The sequence below is a fragment of the Porcisia hertigi genome, chromosome 32 (assembly GCF_017918235.1).
Source record: "Porcisia hertigi strain C119 chromosome 32, whole genome shotgun sequence".
NCBI classification, from domain to species: domain Eukaryota; phylum Euglenozoa; class Kinetoplastea; order Trypanosomatida; family Trypanosomatidae; genus Porcisia; species Porcisia hertigi.
In genome coordinates, this window is record NC_090591.1 from 992,151 (window position 1) to 1,012,382 (window position 20,232).

The 20,232-nt window shown below is 57.6% G+C and overlaps 6 protein-coding genes across 6 annotated transcripts; all 6 read right to left on the reverse strand.

The window, feature by feature from the left end:
• Positions 1–8: 8 nt before the first annotated feature.
• On the reverse strand, positions 9–4,814 carry JKF63_02619 (uncharacterized protein; the record flags this gene model as incomplete). The annotated part of the gene is made up of 2 exons (XM_067898643.1): positions 9–3,234; positions 3,265–4,814. The coding sequence occupies 2 exons, from the start codon at positions 4,812–4,814 to the stop codon at positions 9–11; spliced, it is 4,776 nt and encodes a 1,591-aa protein (XP_067754800.1).
• A 1,140-nt stretch (positions 4,815–5,954) lies between these two features.
• Positions 5,955–8,753, reverse strand: JKF63_02620 (uncharacterized protein; the record flags this gene model as incomplete). Its single annotated transcript, XM_067898644.1, has 1 exon — positions 5,955–8,753. The coding sequence occupies one exon, from the start codon at positions 8,751–8,753 to the stop codon at positions 5,955–5,957; it is 2,799 nt and encodes a 932-aa protein (XP_067754801.1).
• A 778-nt stretch (positions 8,754–9,531) lies between these two features.
• JKF63_02621 (uncharacterized protein) lies at positions 9,532–10,806 on the reverse strand (the record flags this gene model as incomplete). Its single annotated transcript, XM_067898645.1, has 1 exon — positions 9,532–10,806. One exon carries the CDS (start codon positions 10,804–10,806, stop codon positions 9,532–9,534), a length of 1,275 nt encoding a protein of 424 aa, XP_067754802.1.
• A 2,775-nt stretch (positions 10,807–13,581) lies between these two features.
• On the reverse strand, positions 13,582–14,691 carry JKF63_02622 (uncharacterized protein; the record flags this gene model as incomplete). The annotated part of the gene is made up of 1 exon (XM_067898646.1): positions 13,582–14,691. One exon carries the CDS (start codon positions 14,689–14,691, stop codon positions 13,582–13,584), a length of 1,110 nt encoding a protein of 369 aa, XP_067754803.1.
• Positions 14,692–16,286: 1,595 nt separating this feature from the next.
• On the reverse strand, positions 16,287–16,685 carry JKF63_02623 (uncharacterized protein; the record flags this gene model as incomplete). Its single annotated transcript, XM_067898647.1, has 1 exon — positions 16,287–16,685. One exon carries the CDS (start codon positions 16,683–16,685, stop codon positions 16,287–16,289), a length of 399 nt encoding a protein of 132 aa, XP_067754804.1.
• A 1,183-nt stretch (positions 16,686–17,868) lies between these two features.
• Positions 17,869–19,563, reverse strand: JKF63_02624 (uncharacterized protein; the record flags this gene model as incomplete). The annotated part of the gene is made up of 1 exon (XM_067898648.1): positions 17,869–19,563. The coding sequence occupies one exon, from the start codon at positions 19,561–19,563 to the stop codon at positions 17,869–17,871; it is 1,695 nt and encodes a 564-aa protein (XP_067754805.1).
• Positions 19,564–20,232: the final 669 nt, after the last annotated feature.

Consider the following 20,232-nt stretch of genomic DNA (forward strand, 5'->3'; position numbering starts at 1 on the left):
TGTCAGCACTAACACCCACCGTTCGACGCCTCGATGCCCTCCTCAGCCACGCCGCTTTGCAGACCACCCAGAATGGCCAGCCCCTCGGTCTGAAGTCGCTCGCGCAGTGTGTTCACCTGCATGGCGATCGCATTGTTCTCGCCAGCCACCTGCAGCGAGACGGCTCGCATACGGGCTAGCTCCGCATCCAGACGCTGGATCTCTCCACGGAGCTGCGCCGCGCGCGACTCCAACTGCATCGGCGGGGGAGTCGCAGAGCGATGCATTAGCTGATGAGCACTAGTGGTGCGAATCGGGGGCAACCAGGCCGACTGGCCACTTGCCGTAGAGGCGGAGATCGATGACACCGGCGTCAACACCTGCCCCTTAGATATGCTCTCCACCACGGCTTCCCCGAAAATAGCCAGCTCTTCCTCCAGCAGCTTCATGGCGCGAGGCATGCGTTGGAACGGTGGGGCAGCAGCGGGGGAACTACAAGCGTCAGCCGCAGGCCCACTAGTAGCGGCTATAGATGAAGATAAAGCGCCGCTGAGGTGGTTGTCTTTGTGATCTCCCCTCGCGTCCACTCCAGGAAGTGGTGACGCTGTTTCGGATATCGGCACGTTCCTTGCAAACGCGAGAGAGCCGTCGGCGAGCTGCCCGTCCAGGAAATTCAGCTCTGTGTGGTACACTTCATACCGGTACGCAACGCGAATGTCTGACACGCGACTTCGACAGACATCGTTGCCGAGGGTAGAGCGTAACTGATACCGCGGGCCGAGCGCATTCTGCTTCCATGAAGCCGAGAACCCGCTCTGCAAGACACTATTGCGCGCGATTTCTGACAGATCATTCAGTTCGAACTTCCACAGCTTCGCGGCAATGGAGTACTCCTCCACAAGCGGTTCACGCGTGAAGTGGAAGTACAGCGGCTGATTCGTCGCCAAGCTCACGTTCAAGCCACGATGAAAAAAGACAGGGAAGGGGTTCTCGAGATAGGCCGAGGCGCCAGCTGTGTTGCTCAGCGGGGACATCGCCAGACCAACCTGCGCGATGTACCACATGTACTCTAGCACGGGGTGCCGCGCCAGCGTGACGCCGTGGTTGATACTGTTAGCCAAGCAGAAGCCGCTCACGAGGTGGTCCATGCTTCCACGTTCACCGCACTGCGGACGCAGAGTGAAGGTGCTCAGCCCGCGCGAGGCACGGAACTCGTTGAGAGAGGTTATGTTCGCCCACATGTAGTACATGTAATAGCTGTACGGCGGGTTCAAGTGACTCTCCCAGTCGTGTGGAAAGACATTCGTGAGCGGCAGGTCGATCTTCGACTCATCTGAAATGCAGTCGAAGCCGGACACGTGCGCTAGGAGGTAGTGAAACTTGGTGTCCTTGGCTGGGTGCAAGCTGATCTCCCACAATGGACGGAAGACGTGATCGAGAAACTCGCCAAAGTTCTTCAGCACCCCGTTTCGGCGCAAACGGCGGTACTGCCACGGTAAACACACCATCCATCGGCTACGCGAGCTTGCCATGCCGTAGCAGTCAAACCAGTGGGCAAGATCGTACCACTCTTGCTCAGAGGCACCGGTGATAGAGAGGCGGTTCTCGGCAAAACTGAAGGCGTCCTCCTCGTATATGTCCAGCGTCCGCTTCGTTAACTCTGCAAAGTAGCGGCCCTGCATGAAGTTGAACGGTGACAAGAAAATAGCCCGCAGGTCGGGGTGTGTGTGCAAGTGGTGGTGCAGCTCGTCGACTGTGATGTGGTGCACATCGATCTCGTATTCTCTTAGCAGCTCCTTAAGCATGACGGGGTGATGATCACGCTCGAAGACGACGTCCTCGCTATGATTCAGGGCCTTGTCCACAAAGAACTCCAGCAGTGTGCGAGCGTTGGAGCCGGCGTCGGTGTGTACGTTCGTGTCCACCTTGTAGGCAGTGAAGAAGTCTCGATTGTTCCACTCCTTCTCCTCCTTCTTGCCGGCCTCGTTGGAAATGTTCATAGAGAGGTGGAGCAGGAACTTCTGCTCGAGCAAGTTGAGCCGGTGTGTCGCGAGCCGCTGCAGTGCTACCGAGCTCGCCGCCTGCCGAACCACAGACATATCGCGAATGTACTCTGTGATGGTCGGCAGGAATGTAGGCCATGACGGCGTTCTGCCCTTTTTAGACAAGATGCACACACCGTAGTATGTGTTGTATTCCCACTGCGATTCGTCAAACTGGTGGGTGGTACTGAAGACGTCCTCGACGCGCACGTTGGCGTCCGTCGCTGCCGTGCGGTTCGCCTTGCCTACGTACTTGTGACGCAGACCGATCACCTGCCGCAGCGCCGCTACCGCGTCCGTCGCGAAGCCCGAGGGACGGCCACCGTAGTAGATGTCGACGCGGGGGTACACAATGCGCTCATCCGTGTAATTCATGCGGTGCGAGTTGCGAGATTGTTGGACGAGGTCAGAGACCAGAACCGACTGCGCGTAGGGAATGAGGTGCAGTGAAAGTGGCTCGCCGCTGCTATGATCACTGGCGCCACCCGTGCCAGCACCCACTGGCGCCTTGATACCCGCCTTCGCCAGGAGCCGGTTTAGCAGCGCCTCCTCATGCACGAGGGTCTCGTGCCGGAACTGCAGGCGATAGTCGCACACGCCGCAGCGACTCAGGTCGTTTCCCCGCGCCCCCAACGAAGCAAAGTCCTCGCCCAGCCACGCCTGCTTCATCTCTAGTGGGAAGCTGCTATTCAGAACGCTGTTGCGCCCCAGCTCCATCGTATCCATCGGCGTCAGCGAGCAAAGCTTGCTCAGAGTGGCGTACTCCTCAATCAGTGGCTGCGACTCGTGGTGGTGGAAGTAAAGCGGGTCAGAGGTACTAATCGATACCCGCATCCCTTGGCGGAAAAACTTCAAGAACGGACTGTCAAAGTAGGCGGTGCTGAGCGCGTTGTCGCGCAGAGGGGAGAGTACAATGCCGATGCGGCAGTACATGTACAGGAACTGCATAATCCAGCTTTTCGCGAGTGAGCTCACGTCGTGGACAACGTCACCGAGGAGAAAGGAGCAGACGAGTTGATCGTACGCTGGTGCCTGCTCATTTACGGATGGGGTGAAGAGAAGTGTGTTGAGTCTGAGGCGCGTACGCAGCGCGTTCAGGACCGTCAAATTAGCCCAAACGTAGTAGAAGAAGTAGTAGTCGCTGTCCCCACCACCGTGCGCTCCTGCGCCCCCATGGTAGGTCGCCTGCTCACTTTCGCGCGTGGCACCATTGTTGTGGTGGTGGTGATGGTGGTGGTTGCACCGGAGGGTGTCCGGGTCCACAGGAGTGACGCTGAAGTTTTCGCAGCGCGCCACAGCGTTAGTGCGAATGCCGATCGCGCCAGTGTTGCACAGCAACTGCGCCACGTCCGACCACTGCGAAGCGTGGGGGCACAGCGTTGCCATGAAGAGAGGATAAAAGATGTGCCGCAGCTGGTCACCAACGGTGGTGCTCAGAGACGGCAGCTGGTTTGGTCCCAGCTGCTTCGAGACGTGGCGCTCCCGCTGAATCGACAGCAGCCATCGATTCCGAGAGAACTTGTTGAAGCCCTGACGACGCACCCACGCCGCTAGTCGCGGGAGCTCCTCCGGATGATGCCCGCATATCTCCAGTGCCGTCTCTGTCGCCGTCATATGCTGCTTTTGGTATTCGCGCTGCTCCAGCTCGGCGCGGAGCAGCTCGCCGCACAGGTTGCCCTGGCTTGGTCCATCTGTTGACAGCATTGCCTGCAGCAACGTCGCACCGAAGGTCCCAGCGGGGTTTAGCTTTGCGTCAAAGAGATCGTACGGCAGGTACTTATTACGGTGCAGCGTAGGCTGCAAGCCCAGTCCCTCCACCGTGAGCTCACGCGGGTCCTGGATGCCGCCAGCCTCAAGGTAGGCCGCCAGTGTAACGAGCTGCTGTGTGTCCGGGTCCACGTAGAGGGGCACATTCGGTTGCTCCAGCGCCGTCGTCGCCACGTACTCCAGCAGCACGGGCGCCACAACAGACGTGTGCATATTTACACCATTGTCGACACGCGTGCAGGGGGCGTAGACGCCACCGTCGCGGTACCGGTCATCAAAGTTGCCTTCGCATTCGCGGTTGAGCAAGAGGTACAGGCGAAACTTCTCGGCGATGGAGGTGAGCCGCATGCGGGCAGTGGAGAGACACGGGCCGTTTTCGATGGCTCCATAGACAGCGCGAATATCGCGCACATACTGCTCCCACGGCACGAGGCTCGTGCAAATGCCATCGAAGGAAAAGATGCCCTGGCAAAACTCGAGTCCGATGGGCGAATCCGTTGCCGTGGAGCTGTCCAGGTGCGGCGACTGGCATTCCGTCTCCTCATCTGCTGCCGCTGAAGGAGTCAAAGACCAGGACGCGGTTCGCGACACAACCGACACCGACGACGCAACAGCGGGGGAGACGCTGCCATAGTACATCTCAAGTTTCTCTGGTGAGAGCGGGGTCTCTAGCTGGCCTTGGTCTATATTCTTGTACGCCTGACGAGCCTGTATTATGTTCGCTATGACGCCCACGCACTTCAGGTAATCCTTGTCGCCCTCATCACCATCGATCATGATGCGATGATATGTAGGTGCCGCAGCGGCCTCAGAGGCTTCCCCGCCCTTGTCAGGCAAGCTCTCTGCAGCATTGCCGTTGTCCGGACAGGGCAAACCCTCGATGTCATCGTCGATGCACCCGAAAGGCGCGAAAGGTGATGATACACCTGAATAGCAAGTCTTGGGATGCTGTTGGGATAAAAGGCGTGCAATGAGAGATGTGGCACCGCTGCTCCCCTTGCGCCTCACCTGAGTGCTCTTCTTCATGACCGCTATCCACCGGTTCGGTGGCGCCTGTGGCGGCGTATAATGGGGAGGGTGGAGGGGGCGAGAAAAATAGAAAGCGGGCGACAAACAAAGCAGCACAGACTCCGTGCTGCCTGTGTAAGAGCGCGCTGTCTTTCGTGAAGCACAAAGAAGGCAAGATCTACAAAAAGAGGCGAAAGAGAAGATGCGTAAACTCCCACGCCGCGACGTTCCGATGTGTGCCTCAACAGTCAGGCCCTACGCATATAATACAATATATGCATATCCATACATGTACACACACATATATATGTGTGTGTGTGTGCTTGAGACCGAGCCTCTGCCAGCCAAACCACAGGCACGCCGTGCGGTGCGAGGTGGCAGCGGTACAGACGAGCTGACATCCCCCCTGCACCGCAGGTGCATAACGCCGTCCTCGCCAGAAGTGGCCTAGCATGGGCAGATGGGTGTGAGAAAGGGTGTGCATTGTTTCTTCCAGAGTGGGGTGTACTCGAACCCACGGGTACCTCACGGGGGCGCACCCCATCAGCAGGGACACTACGATCACAGAGATGGAGAAGTAGTCAGCGCCGGAGACGCGCAGGGGAGCCCATGAGCCTCCGCCGTGTTAATCAACGCGCCACACACACACACGCAGTGCTAGTCAAGTGGGAGCACGCGAGAGAAACACAGAGGAGCCGGGGAGTAGTGGGCGGGGGGAGGGAGGGCCACAGGGCAGACAACACGCTCACGCACATGGATATGTATATAGGCATCGAAGCAGTGCACAGGAGCCACCAAGAAACAAGTCAGAGGGCGGACAAGAAAATCCGGAATGCAAACTCTAAATTCAATACGCGCACACAGCCACAATGAAAAGAAAAAAAAAAGACAGACAGCATCCAACATGTGCAAATCCCAAGGAGAGCGGTGGTTCAAGAACAAAGCAACGAGGGACACAGACAGGTATATATATTTGTGTGTGGGGGGGGGGGGGGAGGGAGAGGGAAGGAGAGAAAAGAAGAGGAGAGGAGGGGGCTTGCAACGTGAGCGTCAACCCACACAGCAACACAAATACTCCTCATCAAACGCACACGGATGCGGGACACTTTATATGGCGCATGCCAGCGGCGCTATGAAGCTGCTCCCGTTGGTGCCTCCCTACTCGGAGAACCCTACGACGCTGCCAGGACGACGAGCACGCACATGAAACGAGTCCTCTAGGCGGCTGACGCTGCGCTGCAGCTCGCTGCCCGCCGGAGCCACCCTCATGGAGTTGAGCGACGACAGTGTCGCTCGGCGACCCCCAGCGTTGCTGATGCGCGCGGTTGTGTCAGATGAGCTACGGAGGCTATCAAGTGGAAAGTCGCCTTCGAGCCACACCGGGAAGCACACAGTCTCCCCATCCGACACCACGACCGGGTGCACGTTGGGCACTCCCTGCTCGCTCCACAGAGAGCTGGGCATCGGATGCAGTAGCGGCTGGTGGTCAAGCACGGCCAGCCTCTCTTCCTGCGCTGCGAGCGGCTGCAGTACCTGCAGCGTCGCCACCTGCATGTTGTGCTCTATACCGTGGGCTCGCAGAAGCTGCACAAACGCGTTGCGGCGCATTTCCCACACCTCCACGACATCGTCAAGCGCAACAATGCTGCGGGACCAGCGGTGCCGCCGCACACACGTGTACCCGACTACGTGACCCGGGGGAATCGGACGGACAATCCCACCCAGCGGTGCGCTAGCGATGCCTGCCCTGCAAAACGAGCCAGGCTGCTTCTCCCTTCGCAGCAGGGCCGCGTTCATCACGACCCCAGCGCGGCCCTCAAAGAATAACAAGAGCCCGTTGCATTCCTTTCCACAGGAAACAATGACATCGCCTTTCTTGTACCGTACACACTGCCAATGCTGCAGGCATGCGCGGTAGAAATCGCTTGGGACACCCGGGCATAAGCCAACGAGCGGCAGCCGCTCCATCGCACTCAGCAACGCCGAGGAAACGCGACCGCCCGTCAAGCGCGAAGGACCCACTCGTCCTACGCCGCCGCCGCGATCCCCCATGCCACACGAGGAAGACGCTTCTTCGAATATCGTCACGCGTCGTGCGGGGCCAGAGCAGCGATTGCCAACACTGCCCCCTCGCACCGCATTACCGTGTGGTGGGGAATCAACGCCAATGCCGACCTCGGCCAGGCATCCCCCCCTCCTCCACCCTCCAGCACCACCACCGCCGTCAGCACCACCAGCGACCTCGTCGTGTGCCCCTGCCGCCATCAGGGCCAGCACCCCCCCTGCAGGCACGACGCCATGCACGCCCGGCAGCTCTGTGCCGACGAGGCGCGGCCCAAACAGGACGCCGGGCCACTCCTTGTCGCGCAGAAACGAAAGCTCCTTGGCGCTGCGGTACACCACGCTATGCACCTCGGGCTCCTGCTTCATCAGCTGAATGAGAACTTGGAAGGGAAGGAGGTACATGTCAACGTGTGTGACGGCCATGTAATGCTCGCCAACGGTGTCATCGAAAATGCAGCTCGTCTCTCCGTAGGTGTGCCCCTCCACAAGCACAAGGCGATTCTTGGGGTACTCCAAAGGAAAGCTCGTATGCGACGCCGCATCATCTGCGGCTGTGAGCCGAGACGCAGGCTCTGAGATGTTGCTGTGCGTGCCGCCGCCGCCGCTGCTCAGCACGGATGCCTTGCGCTGCATTTGCACAACACCACGCCGAATGAAAAAGATGTGCCTCGGTCTCTCCTTCTCACAACACTCCATGCCTGCAGCGTAGACTCGTGGAAGCATTAGTTCACGTATGTGCTCCAGCTGCTCCGCGTGGAGCCGCGTCAGCAGCGGGCACATCCGAAGCCGGGCCTGGGTAAGAGGCGCAAAGTATGGCAACAGCCGTTCGCGCGTCTGCAGAGCCTCTGTGAGGAGGCGCCGCTGCCCTCCTGACGGCACGCACTCGCACAGCATGTGACAGTACACCGCCTTTGAGATTCGAAGAACGATCGCCATCGGGGAAGACACAGAGAGGGTGGCACAGTAAGGAAAGCCCCCAACGCACTCCAGCTCACCTAGCACCTGTGGGGCCGTCAGCCACTCGGCCTCGGCGTCGGCGGAAAGGGCGGCGAGTTGAGGAGCCTGCAGCGCCGAGCTGCTCCGCATCGATAGTGCACCTGCCGTGTCGGCCGTGCCTGTCACGCTGGCCGCGGGCTCCTGTCCTGAACCGGTTGACAACCGACGAGCAAAGGTGGCATTCGGCCGAATCGCAGAGCTGCCGCTCGCGCTGCTGAGACGGCTGCTTCTACTGCGAGGCATGACAGCAGAAGACCGTCGCCCCGCCACGGGCAGACCAGCGCCAGCATTCACTACACTGTCCTTCCGCAAGAGCGCACAGCCCGTAGTCGGGGAGCCAACGTTGGCGCCGCCGCCCGCTGCGACGGCAACACCACAGCGCCGAAGGGTACCGCCGACCAGCACAAGCACCTCACTGGCAGGCTCCAACTCCCACTCCAAGAACTCCCCATGCAGGTGGACCGAGACCTGGACCTGGCTCGAGCGGAGTACGTCCCGCACCTTGCTGCGTACCTCAGCCCCTACTGCCGATTCCGCCGGCAGGGCCGCCATCGCGCCGCCCTGCACCTCAGCAGCAGCACTACCGGTCGCGAGAGGGCGGCCGTCAGCGGTGACGCTGTGAGGGCCATGCAACACAGCCCCAAAGAAGGATGTGTGCTGGAGCGCGTCGAACGCCGCCGCCTCCACCTCCTCCCAGGACGCATGGCTCGAGAGGAGGCGTTGATTGACCGCACGCCTAGCTTGACGGAGGCGATGCACATGTAAGATGGGTGCGAAAAGGCGCTGCAGCACCTCCACAGCAACGCTGCGCAGCTGCTCCTGGACGGCGGCTGGCAGGTCATCCCTGATCATCTGCTGCCCGCTAGGCAGCTTTGGGGATAGGTCAGATATGGACATCCGGTCCGGAGAGAGGAGTCCGCCCGTCTTTTTCTTTTTTGATGGGGAGAGGAATGCGCACGGTATGTGAGACGACGACCGAGTATTCCCTGCCTCAGTGACTCTGTCGCTTCCCTCCTCTTTCCACACACACACACACACATCGGTGCGTGTGAGCGGAGACACGCGCAGAGGCGAGTGCGCAGGGCAAGAAGGTTTGAAAGAGGGGAGAGGGGGTGTTGGGTTAAGGAAATGAAGTGGTGGCGGTATGCAACGAAGCCTGCGCTCGCTGTGTAGATGCCCAGCGCTGGAGGGCGCTGTCCGTATAGCTTCATTGGCTCATACGCATGGCGCAGCAGGGGGGAGGGGGGGGGGCGGTCGGAGCGCTCCGACTTCCCCCGTTCAGGTGCATTTCCTGCTGCGCGCTCCTCGCCTGATGTTTTTTGCGTCCTTGCGCCGCCAAACGTGGAAATCGGATGGCATTTTTCATGCAGACACACATCTCTGCGCTCATGTCGTTCTACCGCTCGGCAAATTGAAGTAACAGAATGCATGCCACCTGCACGCTCAAGCTTGGGGGGAGAGAAAGGGGGGGAGTTACAGGCTACACAGAGCAGCGATGGGTGATTATGATAAAGCGTGTCATCGCAGAGACGCGATAACACAGCAGCGTCGCCCAGCGGTCCGAGAAATGTACGCTCTTTTTCGCTCTCTGTTACCTCCCCTTTCTCATCTCTCCTCCTCGGTTGGCGCTTGTTTTTTCTCCAACGAACGTGAGAGTTTAACGAGGGGGGACCTCTCATTGCTCTTTTTTTTCACTGGCTGCTTCGGCGATAGCCTTTGCGCGAACGCGGTCACTCTGCCGATCATCCAGAGTGAAGCGCACCGCCAACAGCATGCAGATCAGCGCAGGCAGCAGCACCAACAACTGGGAAAGAAGCGCATGGTCCCACGGAATGTAAAGCTGTGGAGAAAGCGATGGGTGGAACAGTAGACTGTCGGCGGCCCGCGCAGCTCGCAGAAAAGAAAGGGAGTGTACATGACGCTCCAAGTCGTCGAGCATCTTTTTTGTGCTGTGTGGAATAGACATGAGTGTATTTGCCGCTAAAATGCGCATCGTGCTCTTCACAGAGGCGATCGTGTACAGACACGCCATACGCTCACGCGACTGCCTCCACACCGCCACGTCGGCCGGTTTAAAAGAAGCAAGTTCAATCTGCTGCGCCACAACAGAGAGAAGCGCCGCGCGCACCTCAGCTTCCAGTGAAGCGGCCTGCAATCGGTACGACAGAGGTGTTCGAGGGGCAGCAGTAAAATTTGTCGCAGTGGCGCCTACAGTGTCAGCGCCTTCGCTGTTCACGCCAGAGGCATCCGGTTCCTCCACGGGAAACACGCAGTAGGCGTGCTTTACGCCAGCGAGGAAGCACTGCACTCTACTCGCTGCATCCTGTGGGAGCGCAAACACGGGAACACTGAAGAGCGACAAGCCAAGCAACTCCACATCCTGCCCAACCTCAGGGAGGAAGACATGCTTCAGTGTCGGTAAGCCGAGCTGCTGTTGGTTTGCCAAGTGTTTCAGCTCGTCCGCCGCTCGCTTCTGGATCGGAGAAGCGTTATTCCGTGCCTCTTGGGCGAGCCCGGCAACCCTTTGGTCCCTCATCCTCGACTCCAGACGCACAAAGGAGGAGAAAACATTTCTCGGGAGTGGAGCAGTGGCAGCTGCGGTGTCCCGGCTGTCTGTCAAGCGCTCCTTCATCAGTGTGAGCGCCGCATGCACACCAGGCAGCAATGCCGGAGAGTCCACCCAAACCCCCAGCCCATAATACTCAGGAAGAAGTCTGGCAGAGGTCAAGGTGGGGCTACCTGCTTGAGCAGAGCAGTTTGCCTCGAGAGCTGTCAAGACGCCATCCAATGGAAGCTTTGAACGCCCAAGACTAAGCGTCATCCAATGTACGCTGATAAAGACGAGAAATATAAAAGCGTTAAGTGCCAGAAAACTCTTTGTGGAGTTGCGCCGCCACGTGTCGCATGGCGTGGCCGCCACAGACTTCGACTTAATAGGACTCTTCGCCATGGCGCGAACTGCTCGAGCTGTGTGGAATCGAAAAAGAGAAATGATGGCGACGCTACTCTGAATGGAAAGGAAGGGGGGGAAGGGGGAGAGAGGGAGGGAGGGAGTTGATAGTTATACACCCAAGACTATCCGAGATGCCGTACCGAAGTAACCCTACACAGACACACACAGCCCCACTTTAGTGGGCTTCGATTATCGTTTATGTGGAGCTCTTCGGTTTCCCTTGTTTTCTTCTAAAAGGAGGGAGGGGAGAAGGGCTATTGAGTGACGACGACGACGACGAGAGATGTGACGGAGCAGAAACAAAAAGAAAAGTAAAACAATGACGGAGAAGGAGGAGAGAGGTGGCAGAACAGGACACCTGAACACACACTCACGGGTGTGTATTTGTGTGTCCGTGCCTATGTGCCACGCGGCTGGAGACAAGCCGTGGACACCAGTAAAAGACCACTAGGCATCTGTGGAGCCGATATGGGTGATGTTCCACCGCCATCGCGAGGAATAGCCGCCGCTACCGAAGCAACCCTTTTGGCGGTTTTGTCTGCGGAAGACCGATTTCAAGTCATGTAGTAAGCACAACGCTCTGATCAGCCCGTCGATGGAAACCCGATAACCCTTCTTCGAGTTACCTGCGCAGGCGCACGCTTGTCGTGGAGCGAGGGATGCCAATGTAGAGGCGTGGCCTCTTCTCCTCCCCAGCCTTCCCACCGCAGCTCCGCGTGACGGCGCTTGTGAGCTATTTGTGTCTCCTCCTGTGCTGCTAAGAAACGGCGCCACGAGCGCGACCGCTGCTCTGCTGATGAGCTCGTTGAGCGCCGAGGTGTGACACCGCTGCCGCCACCCTCCCCCCCCGCCTTTACCTCGGCACCGCGGTGACTCGCCACACACCCACGGCGCCTGCACTGTGTGCACGTGCCCGCCGGCCAGTGCTGCGCCCGTCATCCCCATCCTTTTTTATTGGTGATACAGATGAGCGAAAAATGCACTTCTCATGAAACTCTGCCTCCTCCGGAGCTCACAACGTCAGTAGTCGCCGCTGCAACTCGCTCGTCGGGTTTGCGGTAGAGCCTCTGGTACACGGAATACCCCCAACACCCCCCTCTGTCGATGCTGCCGCACTACTCGTACGGCTGGTAACCATACCGTCTGAATATGCACGGATACGTGCAGGATAGCGTGCATCACCCATCGGGGCCTGCGCTGACGCCGCTCGTGCGCATCCGGCTGTCTTAGCGGGAGGGGCATCCGAAAACACAGAGCGTTAGACAGCGGTCCACTCACCACGGAGAGGCCCGACGTGTGGATGGGGCGCACACGCCTGCCTCTCCTGCTGCTGCTGTAAAGCCCCTCGCTGCTCTCGTGCGCAAGGCGGTCGCTGCGAAGCCTCCATCGCTTCGCCGAAGAGGCTTGTGTACAGAGCTCGAATAGGAGCTACTTCGTCCTCACAGACAGGAATAGAAAGTTGGAGCACCGGGACACATCAGGCTGCCCCTATGGCTGACAAAGGGGCGGAAGGAGAAGCTTTGGACGCGCTGGCACTCAGACTTTTTTTTTGCAAGGCGACATCTTTTCCATCACATCCTCCCCGCTGCGGTCACCACTGGCACATCGAAAGCTGTGAACGCTTCGGTTGAGGGAAACAGAGTGTGTAACTCCACCTTGGGCGCCGTCGACAGCGAGATGCCCGTGCCCACGATTGTGAATGGGAAGACAACAGACAAGAGCGGGAGTTGTGCCCTGCGAGCTGTACTGAGTGACCTGCCTGTAGGCTTTGCAGGCGATGGTGTGGATGCACGTCGAGCGTCAGCTGTTGCAACACCGTAACACTCCCTCAAAAAACTGTCAATATCATTGAGACAATCAGGCGTGAGTACCCGTGTCAACACGCTACAGTAGCAGAGGAGGAAGCCAAGAGAATCCCTATCTCGGGATTTTGAAAAAGGAGACGGGAGGAGGGAGGTGAAAGGAAGCACTCAAGCCCTCAAGCAGAAAGATGTGACAGATGTGTTTAAAGAGATACACAAAAACTTCGAAGAAGTAATCAGAAATGAGGCGCTCTCTCTCTTTCTCTCCCCCACTCCACCCCCCCCTACGTGCTTGACAGCGAATCCATGAGTAATAGCGAGCAAGATATGGCGGTAATGCGTACAACCGCCCTCGCGCGCGTGTGTGTGTGTGTGACAATGGAACATAAGAGCCGTAGAGATGCGAGCGCACAGAACGGAAAGATAAAGCAAAAAAAGGGGGAGGAGGGGGGGGAAGGGTCACGTGCAAGAGTGAAATTCAGGCATGGACGTTGTTGTGCTGCGGGGAGGATGACGCGGAGGGGCCGCTTTTCGTTGTTTGGAGGAATGCGGGACGCACCCAATCAGGTGAGGGGCCCCTGTCCACTATACTGGGAAAAGGGAGGGAAACGAACAAAAGAAATGACGCGCCCACATGCCTCGACACTGAGTGATCCACGCACACATGTTCTCCATCCACGCACGAGCACTGCTACAAGAGGAAAGAAGGGGAAAAGAGAGGCGCTGGTTTCACAACGTTTTATTTCGTTACAATCATATTAATACACGTGCATGTGTGTATGGAGGAAGGGAGGGAGGGAGGAGGAGGAGGAGGAGAATGTTTTAGTCGCTTCTTCATTGAAACACACACACACACACGGAAAAGTAAGTACCTATTGTCTGCAGCAGTGCATTTACAGTCGGGGGTAGCCAACGGGGGAAGGGATCGCTTCCACTGACACTGGCGCTTCATATTGCACCACAGTACCTCTCAGTAAGGCCGGTCACCGCCGGCCCGGCGAGAGCCACCGCCACCCCGACCACCCCGACCACCAGCGCCACCGCGCCCGCGAGACCAGGGCCCCTCGTGTGCTCGGCTGCTCGCAAAGACCTTACCACCTCCCGTGCGATGACTGCTGGACCCCACGGACGCAGCGATCTCGGACGGCAGCAAATCACCGTGCTTCCAGTACGCCAACATTCCATCCTCACCACCGGTGATGAGGTGGTTACCGAAGCCGATGGCAACGCGGCCGATCTCCTTGTGGACTCTGGGCAGGACCTGCGTCTGCCCAGTCGCCCTGTTCAGTACCTGCAGCGAGCCGGCGTCGCCGTTCTCATCCCGCACGCCAGAGACAAGATGTAGCTCACCTGAAACCATACACCAGTCAACTAGATATGTGTCGAAGTTGGGCCTGCCGTAACGCGTCTCCCGCTGCTCGAGATTGTATGGAAAGACATAGCTATTCTCACAGCTTCCCACCATCGCTGTCACCCCGAGCTCGGGGAAGCAGCTCATTTTGGTAATCACCTCGCCACAGCTCACGGCCTGCAGCAGCACGTCATCGTCTACCACCCCCTCTTCTACTGAAAGAAAGTTGATCATCTGATCCTCACCCGCGGAACAGAGAATGCTGTCGTCCAGAAAGCGCAACCGTGAAATCTCATCCACGTGCAGCTGCTCTAAACACTTCACAGAACGCCACGTTCGCGGGTCAACGAGGTGGATGTCTCGGTCTGCCGCAATGGCAAGAAGCGAGGCAGAAGGTGAGATACCAATGCTACTGCACAACAAACCGCTACTGCACATGTCAGACAAAAAATGCACGGCTCGCCCGTGACGCAGGTCCGTCACCATGACCCCGCAATCGCTCTGACAAGAGTAAAGAATGCTTGGCTCGGCAGAAGTGGCCACAAGGTCTTGGATTGGCTGTGTGTGGTCCTTGATGTCGAGCAGAAATGTTGCTGTCTGCGTGTCATAGAGGCGGATAGCCTGGGTAGAGAGGGACAGAGCTAAGGAGGAGCTGCCGTTGCACAGGCAGCCATCCATGATGTACGTACCCGGCTCGTACGACGCCTGCACTACTTGGAGCAAGTTCATAGGGCTCCAAGTGAAAATGTCTTTGGTGAAAGGAGAATTTAGGGGGGAGGGGGGGGGGGGCTACACGCGTTAGAGCGGGTAAGAAAAAGTGGGGTAGCAGCAGCAGCAGCAGCAGTGGGCACTGTGGAGAAACAAAAAAGAAGTAGAAAACAGCGATATGATCATCTTGAAAGCCGAAAGACGGACTGCGGAAGAGCCAGCCGTGGGGGGTATTTTTTTTTCTTCTAGGAGAGAGAGACCCACATCAATTTTTTTCCATTTTTCTCCAGTTGGCATCGGTAGAAGGACGCCTTCCGAGGCAATCAGCTGTGGAAGCAGCGGCGCGTCTGTGCGCAACACCCCAGCGTGTCAGCAGCCTCCGCCGGAGTACTCAGCACTTATCCCCGAAAGTCCAACCACCCGCGGACAAACAAGTAAAGTAGCCAAAGTCACGCCTGCACTCGAAATATATATATATATGTATATACATGTATGCATTTCTTTCGGGACAGCGCAGCTCGATGAGAGCACCCCATAAAAACACGGCGACAACACGCACTCGAAAAAAGTGGTGGAAACGAGGTCAACACAGAAAAGCGCGAAGAGCATAACAGAGAAGAGAAAAGCGGACAGCACAGCTTGAAAAAAAAGGGGGAAGGGAAGCAAAAATGAACGGAAATGTTGGGCCTACTCCCGCTGTACCTCGGCCCCCGCGCTGCCGAGAGCGGCAATCTCCTCTCGTTGGTGACAGTGATGTCTGAGGGGGGAAGGTGGGGTGCACACAGACACACAGACGCGCGTGAATGCGCGCGCTACACACGGAAAGATAGTCGCAAAGGCAAGGAGCACAAAAAAAAACGAGTCGGTAACGAGAAAAGACACACAGACCCAGGGAACGGTGGCGCATAGAGTCACACTGGCAATCGAGAGTGAAAAGATGGGGGCAGCCAGACGTGAGAAAGAAAAAAAAAGAGAAATAAAAGACAGCCTAACTACGTTTCTATGCCTATCTAGACATATATGTGCTCGTTTGGGTGAGTTTTTGTGAGGAGGACGCTGTTGTGGAGATAGCCAAGAAAACTCACCGGCAAAAAGAAAGAGCCCCCCCATCCCTCCCTCTTGCCTTGCCTGGGGACACGGCGCTCTCCAAGGTGCGAAAGTTTCGCCCTCTTCAAGAAACCACCACCACCACCACCACCCCCTCCGCCGTACGATGGGTGTATGCAAGTGTGTGTGTGTGTACGTGTACACAGACACTAGCGTACTCTGTCGGTGCCTCTGCGTAACCGTGATTGGTACGGGAAAAGCCAGAGCAATAAAAAGACAAGGAGGAAGTCCGAAAAACAAATGTCTATCCTGCCCATTCCCCTTCCCCTTCCCGCTTCACCGCTGAAGCACGCGCTAATTCGTCCCTATACGTTGCATAAAGACAGCGAGCGAGCGCCTACAAAAAAAAAACTACACGATACGAAACCCAACAAAAAAAAAAGTTGTATATGTAAATAAATATATACGCATATATTGTATATGCGGAAGAAAAAAATGAGCGCGGACATAAGAGCGGGGGCGACAGTTGGAGAAGAGGGGGGCGAGAACTGCACCCCCGCCTTCAGACTTCACATGGAGAACTCACGCAAGCATTGCTGGAACGTTGCCACTGAGGTTTGGCACAAGGCAAAACTGTTGTTGTGTGCCTCCAAGCACTTGTGCACCTCGCGAGAGAGGATTTGGCATGGATGCGGAGTGCCCTCTCTCTGGAAAGTCGGCTCTGGCTCGTTGGAGCCGAAAAATGGGGTGAGCCAAGAACGACGGTAGTTTCGAAAGACATCCTTGGCCGAAACATGACCCAGGCCGGCGACGTGGGTTCGGGCCCGGCCGTACTTTTCCTGCTCAAGAGCGTCCTGGGCTTCATCGCGCAAGACGGAAAAGTCCGGCTGCGGACGTGGCTGCGTCTCGGGTGCCGCCACTGACACCTCGGAAAAGGAGGAGTGAGGTTCGTCTGTGCCGTTGGCCATACCAATATAGAAGCTATGAGGACACTAGGTTAGGGCGGTTGTGTGATGGCAATGGGCGAACCACATTGGGGGAGGAGATGGTGGTGTAATACACCACAACACCATGAAACGGGGGAAAAGGGAGAAAAGGGGGAGGGGGGGAGTAGTGCCCAGCACGACTGCGAGCTCGACATCCACTGGTATGTCACGGTAAGTTCAAGTAGGAACAACGTGTTTAAGCATAGGTCAGCCCACATACGTGTGCATACCACGAGTGAAATCACTGTTGTACCTGCAAACATGTCGGGGGTGGGCCGCGGAGAAAGGGGGGAGAGGGGAGGAATAGATCACTCAGGCATTTCCACTGCACAGTGCTTTCTGCTCCACACACACACACACACACACACACACCGGCTCCTTACACTTGAAGTGGCCACGCATAATACGGTCCCCGCCACGTCTCGAAATTGGGAGCTACTGCGCGCAAACGTGCAGAACCTCTCGGCTTGGGTATGCTGTCTTGAATATTCTTTTTTTATTGATGCGGCCGCACATCTGCGTGAGTGCGCGCGTGTGCGAACGCGTATGAGCGTGTCACGGTGACAAACATCGCCTCTATTCCGCGTCTCCAGAGCAAAGGAGGCGAGACTCGTCTTGAAAGTCGCATAGCTGATGGACCTGACCGCAAGAAGAATGGGAGTACCAAAGAGCGGGGTTATGTGTCCACAGCCCTCTTTTCCACCACCAACACCTTGCTCTCCCCCCACCCCTCCCTTGCTGCTTCGGCCCTGTCCAGATGCACTGATCCTCCCCCGAGAATGCGCGAGAGCAATCCGGTGCCTCCTCTTCTAGCAGGGATGTGTTGAGTCGCGCTACAGCTATTGCTGCACCCTCCTCCCTTACCCGCGCTGGGCACAAGCGAAAACCTCTGACTGGACCTTTAGTTGACTCTACTCGCACAGGAAGAGATGCGTTGGCGCCTGGAGGAGAGCCAATGACGCAGACCCATCGAACCAGGGTTGACGCGAAGACGTGTGTGTGTGTGTGTGTGTGTGTGAGAGAAACCATAAAGATGCGGCGCTCGACTGCGAAAGCAACGGCGATAAGCCGCTGAAAGGGCAAAGTGCACCTCACTTAAAGACGGACCTCATCCAGCAGCAGAAAAAGCAGCGGCAGATGACACCCGTGACCTCGACGGCCTCCATTAAAAGGTGGAAGAGGAAGATGTGGAGTGAGGCCTGACATACTCCCCTGGTGAGCTCGCACGCTCTTGTCGCTGAGTGAAGACTTCGCTGCCAGTATCGTCCGTCGCCTCGAACGAATCTGAATAGTCGGATGAGCGCCTCTCTATTGAAGCAGTGCGGGGTGGCGTTGCTCGAGCAACCGGCGGTGGTTGTGGCGTCAGAGGCCCCTCGATAGGTGATGAGGTGGACGATGTGTAGCTGATCGGGTGGGTACTTGTGGTAGCAGCTAAATCTGCTGTGTCACTGCCCATACGGTGCTCCCAGGCGGGGAGTAGCAACTTTGACTGCAACACTTCTCGTGCTGTCGACATGCAGCCCAGTCGGTCCACGCGCTCCTCCCTCAAGGCAAAAGACAGCCACTGTGCCTTCTCCAGAGGCCAGCTGTCTGATGGAACGCCTCTCGACACTTGCGTGTTGTCGTCTGTGTTGAAGAGCTGCGCAACCTTCAAGAATGGCACAAAGACCTCCTGCTCGTGTGCCAAGTAGTAGAGCTCTTCGACCAGTCTGCGCTGCAAGCACGTCTCCTCCTTCAGAGCTCGAGTCGCGGAAAGAAGCCGCTGCCTCTTCTGTTGCAACCACGCACCTCCTCCTGGCGAGGTGCCAAAAAGCGGTTGCGCTGCGGTGGCGGCCAGGGTACCGCAGACAGCCGCTGGAGGCAAGATGGGGGACTCCGTGGCGAATGAAAGAGGCAGTGATCCGTGACGACGGTCAGTTGCCCTGTGTAAGGCTGCATTGAGACGCCTCACCTCGGCCAGGAAGTCCACTGAGGTGTCTGCGTAAGACTGCGTCGCAGATGCGCTCCTACGCCTCTCAGAAGTCAAACACAAGGCTGAAGACGCTACCATCGCCTTCCTCGCCCTTGCCGGCGACGCGCCAACGCCGCCGCCCGCCGGGCTGTCATTCGAGAATCGACGGGAGGTTATACGCCGCAGAGATTGCAGCCCACGCCTCCACATGGCGCCAGAGTTCACGAGACGGGTACGGTGCATGGTCTCCAACCGATGAAGCAAGCGATGTAGATCGACTTCAGCGGAAAGAGGGTCATATTCGAGGTGCACGCGTGATAGTGAGCGTACTAGCGCAGTGGCCCCTAGTGCGACTGCGTCTTGCATTATCCTCGTCAAGTAATTCTCCCCATTTTTTAGTAGGAACGGATACGGTCGGCTCAACGCCTGGCGCCACTCCAAGACCGACTCCACCACAAGCAGGGACGCTGCTTGGTGGTCTCCCAACAGACGAGCCACTATGAATTGTGCCTCTTCTACGCTGATCTTGCTGTCGTCGTAGGCGCGACAGCATGCCCGTATACGCGACATGACGCTCTCCCGCAACGCGATCGCCTGCAATACTAGAAGCGTCTGCTGCTCATGTGCACGCAGCGCCTTCACCAGGAGCTCCGTACCACCCAGTGCCACAAGTGCATCACCGTGACGATCCACAGTCGAAGACCTGCGTGAGGTCGCCGCAGTAACGGCGGTGTCATGAAGAGATGCCTCCTTCGCTTTCAAAGAGGGTTGACCAACGAGAGGCTGTACAAACAGGCACGAGTACAACTCCCAGTCAATGAGAGGAATCACCAGATCCCTCGCCAGATGCTCAACAGCCACGGCGAGCTTCGTGCAGTAGACATCGACCGCGCACTCCTCACCGTCCATCGTAACGGTGTTGCAACTTACGGCGATAGACCAAAGCAAAGCGTTTTCTGAGAATGAAAAGGGAATACCGACGGTTTTGTGGTCGATTGAGGTACGTGAAGAAGGGGAAGGGAGAGAGGGGAAGGGAGTACAGGCAATTCACATGGAAACATAAGTGGACAAAAAAGGCGTCAAGACCTCCAGAGTTGAACAAAACAAGATGTGCAGGAAAAAAAACAAAGGAGTGCGAACACAAACTCATCGCCTCAACAAAGAAAGGGTTTCTCTACCCCCTCCATACAACGTGCGCGTGCACTGACAAGTATTAGCCATTAGACACATGCACCTGTACATATATAGGTTCGAGCCCACAGTCCGCCAGCCAATCCACAGACGCGCCACAGCGTCGCCGACGCAGTCATCTCACCGTGGACCCTACCTCACACTCTACGCATGTGCTACGCCGACCGTCGCGCTGTGCGCCTCCCGGGGTCGCGCACGCCCATCGCCAGCAGGGAGCGAGGGCCGGCGGACGCCCGCTCGAGTTACCTCCACTCTCAGCCCACCACACAGGAGCACCGCAGACGGGCTCACCGCTACACGTCGTCCCGGCGTCACGGCATCCACCACTGGACACCAGACACCAGCAGCGGTACATCGTGTGGAAATGTATGTTTTTTTTTGTACGGA